The sequence below is a fragment of the Physeter macrocephalus genome, chromosome 15 (assembly GCF_002837175.3).
Source record: "Physeter macrocephalus isolate SW-GA chromosome 15, ASM283717v5, whole genome shotgun sequence".
In the NCBI taxonomy this organism is placed as follows: Eukaryota; Metazoa; Chordata; class Mammalia; order Artiodactyla; family Physeteridae; genus Physeter; species Physeter macrocephalus.
Window position 1 is genome coordinate 37,020,092 of NC_041228.1, and position 9,799 is coordinate 37,029,890.

Sequence of the window (9,799 nt, forward strand, 5' to 3'; positions counted from 1 at the left end):
GGTGGTTTGTGACCACCTAGAGGGGTGGGATAGGGAGGGCGGGAGGGAGGGAGGGAGATGCAAGAGGGAAGAGATATGGGGACATATGCATATGTATAACTGATTCACTTTGTTATAAAGCAGAAACTAACACACCATTGTAAAGCAATTATACTCCAATAAAGATGTTAAAAAATAAATAAATAAAACAATAAAAAAGTGGGTTTTTTAATTATACAAAAGGAAATAAAAGAAATTGTTTTATGGAAGAATATTTATGTTTTATATTTGCATAGGTGATCTAGCTAACAAATAGAAGGGGGAGGAAAGAAGACTGAAACGTAGGGTGGATTGCAAGAATTCACTTTAAGAAGGAATACAATGATATTATTGGGAGATGATTTTCCATGGGTCTCTTGTGTTTTTGCCTGTCTTACAAGTAGAGGCAGTCAATGCCTTTGCTCCCAATGTTATTTGCAAGAATATCTGTACAGTGTACAGCCTCAGAAGACAAAGATATTGTCTTCCTTCTGAACAAAAAGCAGGTTTGCTTACAGTCTTGTAAGGTACATATAGGGCCTCCCACTAGAGAAAATGACAGGCATAATTTCTACCCATTATAAAGGTTCAGGTTCCTCTCCTGTAATAGAATCCACTGTATACAGGTATCACTTGGCCCTCTTTGTGCCACCCTGTAGGAATTAGGCTTAGGGCAGGGACACAAAAAAATGCTAATACTTCGGTAACTGCTAATGCTATAGATAATAAAGTCCCTTGTCTCCATTCCAGGATTCTTGTGTCTCTGGGCAGCATTCATGAAATTATGGCCTGGATAACTCCTTAGCTTAGAGGTAGGGTGAAATCACAGACCCTTCAGAATTCTTGACACATACCTGTTATTGTTTTTGTTTTTATAGGGCTGCTGGCATATTCAGAAGCCTGATACGATTGTTGCTTTGCCAAGGGCGCACTTCCAACAGACAGCTCATCCTCCTTCCTTCTGCTAACTGGCATAACAAGAGGAACAGCTATCACAGGCTGCTGGAGAGAGTCAAATGAAAAACTGAATTATTTACTATTTCTTAAGCAGAGAAGGTTAATTAAACATAGCATCATTGAAGAAAGTCCATCACATGTTGTGGTTGAGGCTTTATTCATTTTTAATTAATAATCACCCATAATCCCCACCCACCCAGAGATAACCATTATTAGCATTTTGATACATTTTCCCCCAGTGTCTACATATTTTGTTTTCAATTGAGGTATAATTGAGGTACATCTTTATGTTAGTTCCAAGCGCATGACACAGTGATTTGATATTTCTGTACATTACAAAATGATCACCATGATATGTCTAGTTATCATCTGTCACCACACAAAGATATTATAATTGACTACATACCCATGCTATACATGGGGCTTTATTATTTTAAATCAATGAATCAGTCAATCTCTCTTGCCCTCCCTCTTGGTCACTGTCTCTCACACACACTCACACAGGAACATTTAACAATTTCCATTTTAAATTAGAATTCTGTGCGAAAACCAAAAGAGCTTGGAATTATTTAAAATTTAACATAAATTTTAGTAAGAAGTATAAAGGTAACATGTTAGAGGCAAATCAAAACTAAAATTAACTTTGAAAATTATGATCACTAGTAAATGAAAAGTTATCCTTATAAAATGATATTTTAGGGAATTACTTCTATAAACTGATTAGGTACATGTTAATATGGACAATCCAATTTTTTTTGAGAATTGCTGAAAATCTCTATATTGTGTCTGACAAAGTGATATCCACAGCATATTTAGAAAGCACAGAAAAATATCTATAGTCAGAGAAAGCTGGAAAACATTACGATCCTATATTGAATGCATGAGTGCTGAGCTGGACAATAAAGCAGCTGTTTCATCTTTATTCACTGAAATAAAGTCTGATGTTACTGCTGATGACGCCCAATACAATCTTGTCAGATTTTTGGCCAAAAAAAAAAAAAAGTTACTTTTAAGTTTGCTTCAGGATCAAAGATCAATGTTGAACTGAGTGGAAAACAATCATCAAATGTTGGGTTTTAGCCACAAATTGAGGAGGAAATTGCAGCTTGGGAAACAACAGATGATAACTGTGATACAGCTGCATCAGATGGTGAATCTGGAGGGGGTTGGTTAGGCTGGAGTGTGGTCTAATGTTACCCTCAACCCTACAACATCCACACTTTTATAGATCCAACTTTAAGTTTCACCCAACTTATGGTAACTATTTAATATTATTTAAATTATGAATAAATATTTCAATGAGAACATAGGTACATTATATAACCATATAATATAATGGAAAAAAAGCCAAATTATTTTACAAGTTGTTCCCTAGGGTGAGTAAAAGGACAAGAAAACTGATAATGAGAAAATGAAAGATTAAATATATTGTGGGAAACACCACAACGTAGAATATCTGCTTTCGTGTTAAGTATTTAGTCAAACTGATAATATTTTTACAAATCTAAATAGGAAATAATATTTAAGAGCTAGATAAGAAATGCTGAGTCTAATTTAAACTTGCTCATCTATAAAACAAGGGGGTGGAGATATCTACTAGAAAATCCCTTTATGTTCTAACACTTAGTGATTCCATAATCCCTTGAATTTCCTGGACATCATTTATAAACCTGGAATTGATGAAGCACTCAAAGAAGTTAGGACCAAGTTTAGAATCAAAATTAATATATAATATGTAATTACAGAAAAATTCCGTGCTGTATAGTATGATATTTAATTCATACACAATAGGTGAAAGATGAGATTGATGGAAGCCATGATTGGAAATACCCAACAACAAACAAACAAAAAAATCATTCTTTTGGTGGTTGAGACTCTGGGTGCATTTTCACATCGGTAAAAATACAGTAAAAGGCCAAATAAAAACCCTTTCTAACAAGAGGGCAAGGCTCTTACATGTCTTCTACACAGCTGTATCCAAAATACCTTTAACAGTGAGCAATAGAGACCCTTCATAAATATTTGCTGAATGATTGCTAATATATAGTTCCTACATGTCAGGCATGAAGAGATACTGGAAAAAGAGTAAAAGATGAGTGATTCCCACCGCTGTTCTGGAAACATGACTACCCCAGTCAAAAATATCAAAAGAAGGAGCATTTATTTTTAGCAACCACCTGTTGCTCTGCTTACATTCTTCTGCCTTTCTGGTACGGGATATTCCCTCAAATTTCCGTTGTACCCTAGTCCCATATCTGTCCTATTGTGGCTCCATCAATATCCCGTGGTCCCAAAATACCTAAAAAGCCTTTGTCCCTCTTCCTATAAAATTTTCCTTTATTATTAATTTAATAAATGTAAAAATATAGGAAATTATGAAGAATAAAAGAACATCCATATTTTCATTATAACCAATAATTACTGGCAATTAACAATTTATCATATTTGCTTTTTTTAAGGAGAAAAGTAAAATATTACAGATAAAGCTAAAATCCCCTCTGATTGCTAACTGCCCATTCCTCCCAGAGTCAATCACTATTATGATATTATGACACTCCTTTAATTTTTTACAACCATATTTACTTACTTACACATATGCCATATATATAGTTTATATATAATATAAACTATATATAATATGTGATATGTAATAGATAATATATAATATGTAATATATGCAGGGTGGTTTGGGAAAAATATAATAAGTACTCTCATATTGCATATGTCCCTGGGAAATTGATTTTTGCATTAAATAGAATTTTGAGACTTCCATACTAAAACCTATTGAATAATTTTTAACAAAAAATGAATAAATCATGTTAACATGCCATGCTTTATTTATCTACTTCGTTAGATACAGTCATTTAGGTTGTCTCCAATTTTACACCATTGCAAAGAATTCTGCAGGGACAGGCTTATACATGACTCCTTAGGCTCATATGAATGTCACTGTAAGAACACAGCTCTATCAAAAACTGGAGGGCTTCCCTGGTGGCGCAGTGGTTGAGAGTCCGCCTACTGATGCAGGGGACGCGGGTTCGTGCCCCGGTCCGGGAAGATCCCACATGCCGCGGAGCGGCTGGGCCCGTGAGCCATGGCCGCTGAGCCTGCGCATCCGGAGCCTGTGCTCCACAACGGGAGAGGCCACAACAGTGAGAGGCCCGCGTACCGCAATAAAAAAAAAAAAAAGTGGAATTTTGGGGTCATATGCTACGGTCATGTGTAATTTTATTAGACACTGACAAATTTATTAATTTTCACTCACAACAGTAGTATATGAGTTCATCCATTTTCTACATTCTCACCACTACTGAATACTAGCCTTTTTTCCCACAACAGATTTTAAAAGTGACAATAATTAGTTATGGGTTGATAGGTGTTGAAACTGGGCAATAAGGTCATAGGGTTCAACTATACTCTCAATTTTCCATGTTGGAGAACATGTAGAACTGAAATAGTAGATTAAAAGCATTTTCAAAGCATTTTTGAGATATGCTGAACTGTAGCAAAATAGTAATACTATAAAGTGCTGACGAAAATATAAACTGTACACCAATTCTGGAATCAAACTGGCAATATTACAAAGGCCTTAAAACATGCTAAACCACATGCCTAAAGTTACTAGTTACACTTCTAAAAATATATTCTAAGTGAATAATTAAAGAAAAATGCAAATATGAAGATATTTATCCCAATATTATTTGTAACTCTGAATGATTAGGATTATGGGTATTTATTTGCTAGTTTATCTTTTAAATGAAACTACTAGTTTTGAACTTAGAGAAATATATATATATTTATATTTAACTTAAAAATACTTATGAAACAATATAATAAAAATAAAATAAAAAATCAAAATCTTTGAAGGTATTTGGTATCAATCAAACAAATGTATAATTTACTTAAGCTGCTAGAACGCTACCTGACATTCAGGGATATCTATGGTGTACTGGAGATAACTGCATCACTTATAAAATAACCAATGAAAAAAATTTATAATACAAAGAAATATTATTCAGCCCTAAAAAATAAGAAAATCTTGCTATTTGTGACAACATGGATGTACCTTGAGGCCATTCTGCTAAGTCAGACAAAGAAAGACAAATACCACATTTATATGTGCAATCTAAACAAAACAAAACCCAAAAAACCCAAAACATCAAACTCTACATACAGAGAAGAGAGGGTGTTTGCCAGAGACAGGGGGATTGGGGGAGGGGTGTGTGTAATGTTGGTAAAGGCAAAGTACTAATTTCCAGTTATAAAATGTAGTGTACGATATGATGACTATTGTTAATAATATGTATTGTATAGTTGCAAGTTACTAGGAGAGTAAATCTTTTCTCATCACAAGGGAAAAAATTATTTAACTATGTGTGGTGATGGATGTTAACTAGACTTATAGTGGTGATTCTGCAATATATACAAATATTGGATTGTTATGTTGCTACCTGAAATTAATATACTGTTATATGTCAATTATATCTCAGTAAGAAAAAAAATTTACAACTAAATTTTTCTCAAATTGTCCCTGCCATTAGTCTTAACTTCTCCATTACTCATACTCCATATTTTGTTAAACTTTCTAAAATCCAAGTCTATTTATATTAGTTTCCTATACTTCCTCTGTACCCTTTGGGATAAAGTCTCAAACACTTACCATTACAAATAAAATCATTTATGAATTGGTTTTCAATTTTTACCAGTCTCTATAAGAACACTTGGCTCTAGCCTGGAAACACTGAAGGTCCCTTTCTTGCCAAGTTACTCCATCATCTTTGCCTCTGCTCACAGTTTAGTCTAGAACAACCTTCCTTGTCGGGCTTACTTTTATGATGTTCAGCTCAACTGTCAATTCCTCCTTCTAACACCCATCCTCACCTGATCATGAGAATGTTTCCTTTTATGTTTTCATATACTCCTGTAAATACATCTAACATAGCAACTATAGTCAGCCCTCTGTTGATCTGGAACCCGAGGATACAGAGGGCCAACTGTACTACACCAAGGGACCTAAGCATCGTGGATTTTGGTATCCACAGGGGAGAGAGGGCTGGAACCAATCCCCTATGGATACCAAGGGAGGTACCAAGAATGGCATTACTACTATATTCCTTCACATTCTCAAATACACTAAATACCTCTAGGGGAAGGGATATTCTCAACCACGATTTCTGTTTCTATAGCCCCAGTACCTAGCATACTGCACTGTATTCTGTATGTATTTGATAAAAGGAAGCATGAAATGGAGAAGGGATGGCAGAAGTTTCAAATGAAATTAGGACAAAATGAAGAAAAACTTTAAAAAGATGCTCCTTGAGACACGGGTTGCACTTTTTTAGTTAATTTTTATATTCTTATATAAATATAAAATTATACACCTTTCTCCTATAAATTAGCTTTAAGTTACCTCAGAAAAAAAATACAAAGCTATTCCAAGTAGAATGTTACAAAATTACAATTAAGTCAATGGGAAAATGCAATTCAATATCACATAAATTTGGCCTCAAAAATTCTTAGTTCTGAGATATACTAGATGTGTGAAAATAGGCAAGTTAATCTCAATAAGCATCAGTTTCTTCATATTTAAAATGGGAATAATAAAACCCATCTGTCAGAATTACATTTAAGTATCATGACATACATAGAGAATTACACGTTAAGTATTCAGGAGACTATAATTAGCTCCTTCTGCTTTGTAATTTAGACCTCTTTAAATACACACATATCCCAAGTCTTTTGCACCAACCATCCCAATACCAGAGTTAGGCACACTCAATGCATGTTTGTTGAATAAACCTACAGATGAAGAAGAAATGCAGAGATAATGAAAATGAAAGCTAACATTTCCTAAGCAATTATTATATATTGGACACTCTGAGAACAAACATGTAGGCACTATGAGGGAAAATAAGCCAGTAAAACAGGACTGCCTAACCTAGTCTCTCAAAGTATCTGCTTTACAAGCAATTGTAGACCAAGTTCCTTTAACAATCAATGCAACTCTACTTTGAACTGTAATTTCTTGTACAGAAATTAAAGAGTAGAATTGCTTTAATGGGGTAGAAGAATTCTGGTACCTCCATAAACAAAATCAACAGAAGAAATATATAACTCTAACAAATAAGAAAAAAAATTATTTAGAGAATTATAAAAATTTCTCACCTGCTGCATATGTTTACTGGTTCGCTTCTGAGGTTGATACATGAGCCAGGTGTATAAGATAGGGTCAATATTAACTGCTAGTCCTTGTACATTACAAAGAAGTACGGCACCTAAAAAACAAGATTTTTAAATTGTTACATTCCTCCTAAAAATAATAAGCTTGATGTCACTTTACACCAATTAGTAGGAGAGCCATAATAAAAAAGATGAACGACAGTAAGTGTTGCCAATGATGTGGAGGAATTCAAACCTTCATACATTGCTGGTGGGAACATAAAATAGTGCAAATAATTTGGAAAACAGTCTGGCATTTCCTCAGAAAGCAAAATATACAGTTACAATATGACCCAACAATTCTATTCCTAGGTATATACCAAGAGAACTGTAATCAAATATCCACGCAAAAACTTGTACACAAATTTTCATAGCAGCATTATTCATAACAGCCGAAAAGTGGGAAAACATGTATGTCCATGATGAATTGCTTAATGGATTAGCAAAATGTGGTAGAATCACACAATGGAAAACTATTTATCCATGAAAAGGAATGAAGTACTGATACATGCTATAACATGGATAAGCCTTGAAAACATGCTAAGTGAAACAAGCCAGTTACAGAAAACCACGTATTATACGATTCCGCTTACATGAAATGGCCAGAACAGGCAAAACCATGAAGAAAAAGGTAGATCAGTGGATGCTGGGGCCTGGGGGGAGGAAAGAATGGGAAATAACTGCTAGTAGATATATGGTTCTTTTGGGAGTGATGAAAATGTTCTGTAATTAGAAAATGGTGATTGTTGTACAACCTTGCAAATATACTAAAAACCACTAAATTATGCACTTTAAAATAATGTACTTTATGGAATGTGAATTATATCTCATTAAATGTGCATTTGCCTTTAACAAATAATAATAAACTTTATTTTTTAGGCAAACAGCAATTTCTATATTGGCCATGAGAAGGGAATATTATCTCCCTTTTTTGTTTATATTACAAAACTAACTCATGATATGAAAGGAAGCATTGTTATAACCACTTAATAAATCACTGTAAATTACAGCTTTAAATGTTCAGAAGCAAAGAGAGAGAGCTGCCTAGATGAAATGCAGGCTAACATTCTGACATGAAACACAAAGACTGAAGTGTAACAAGTTGCAATTCCATCCTACAAACTAAAACATCTTTGTCCCTCTCTAATAAAAAGTAGCTCACATAAACTTAACTAAAGCAGAATATCCCATTCTTAATTTATGTGGGGCAGGTCATGTATATCCGTAAATAAGATTTTGCATTTCTACATATATTTTTTGATAAAAATAGTATTAGCTCCACTAGGATGTACAGAATATGAAGGAAGGGAATTAGTCAGTTTTGCTCTCAACTGTATCTCCAGCATCTGTAAAAGTACCTTCCACGTGGTAGGAGCTGAAAAAAGAATCACAATAAATGGTAGACAGATTCTCAGGTTAGTTGAAAAAAGCCCATTTGTTCTATAATACTGCAGATAATTAAAACAGCTAGTACCATTAGTATAATTAGTATTAATACCAAGTCCTATGAAAAGTGAATCACAAAGAGACTGAGATACAAGGATGGAAGAGAGGAAGCAAGCAAAAGAGAAATTTCCTCCTTTTTCAAAGCTTTGCACAGAATTTTCAAACGAAATTTGCCATATGTACTCCTGTTCTACTTGACATTGCTACTTCTCCCAGGAACCCCAAATCGGTATAGATTCCTAGGCAACATGCTGAGACAACATAAGCAATCCCTCCGTCCATGTAACAAAGCATGTGCTAGTGAGCAATGATTCACTCAAATACACATATCAGAAAGGAATGATGGGGAGAAGCTAAATAGAAGATGACTGCAAAACGGGGGGGTCATAACTGAAGTCAATTGGGAAATACAATTTAATGTATATTTTTTCCTTTAATAGAATGCAGATTCCTCATAAGAACCTAAATTATCCTATTTCTCAAATACCACTAGTATACAGAATAAAGGCTTAACATGCTATATTATATTAAGGAAAATAAAATAAGACTTTCCCAAAATTATATCCAGTTTTCAAATAATTCTAACAGCTCTACTATGCCAGAGACTATCAACTCCACAAACTAACAAAAATATAGTATCCAGATATATGAGTATATATAGCAAGAGCTAATTTGAATAGTGTTCTTGTTTTATAACAACTCATTCTATCAAAATATGTTACTAGGTGAGAAACAGAATTTGGCCTGAAATATGAAAGACTATTAATCAAATCCTTTTTATTTTAAAGAAATGTGTTGAACACATTTAAATAGAGTTCAAAAATTCATTTAAATTCAAGAATACATAATTCAATTATAAAAGTTAAAAGACTTTTCTAAAATCCATATACAGAAATAAAATTACATTTAGATTTAAATTACTATGAACTGCTTGCTGTCACATGAACCCACAATAATATATTTTATAATTAATATCACATAAATATTAAAGACACCAAAATAATATGTGGTTAACAATAAAGAATGTATTTCGTCAAAAGAAGGAATTATCACAAGAAAAACACTTTGGCTCAGAATGGAAGAAAATATTTGCAAATGAAGCAACTGACAAAGGATTAATATCCAAAATTTATAAGCAACTCATGCAGCTCAATAACAA

The 9,799-nt window shown here is 33.7% G+C and overlaps 1 protein-coding gene across 14 annotated transcripts in view; it reads right to left on the reverse strand.

The window, feature by feature from the left end:
* The window catches only part of VPS13B (vacuolar protein sorting 13 homolog B), an 802,500-nt gene that overhangs the window by 479,802 nt on the left and 312,899 nt on the right, over positions 1-9,799 (reverse strand). For 13 of the 14 annotated variants that reach the window (XM_028500193.2, XM_024115869.3, XM_024115872.3 and 10 more), the window contains exons 20-21: positions 7,141-7,250; positions 873-1,020 (exon numbers count right to left, since the gene is read on the reverse strand). In XM_028500193.2, coding sequence (XP_028355994.1) covers positions 873-1,020; positions 7,141-7,250 — 258 coding nt within the window. The remainder of the gene's footprint in view (positions 1-872; positions 1,021-7,140; positions 7,251-9,799) is intronic. The other variant, XM_028500192.2, reaches the window with a different exon arrangement.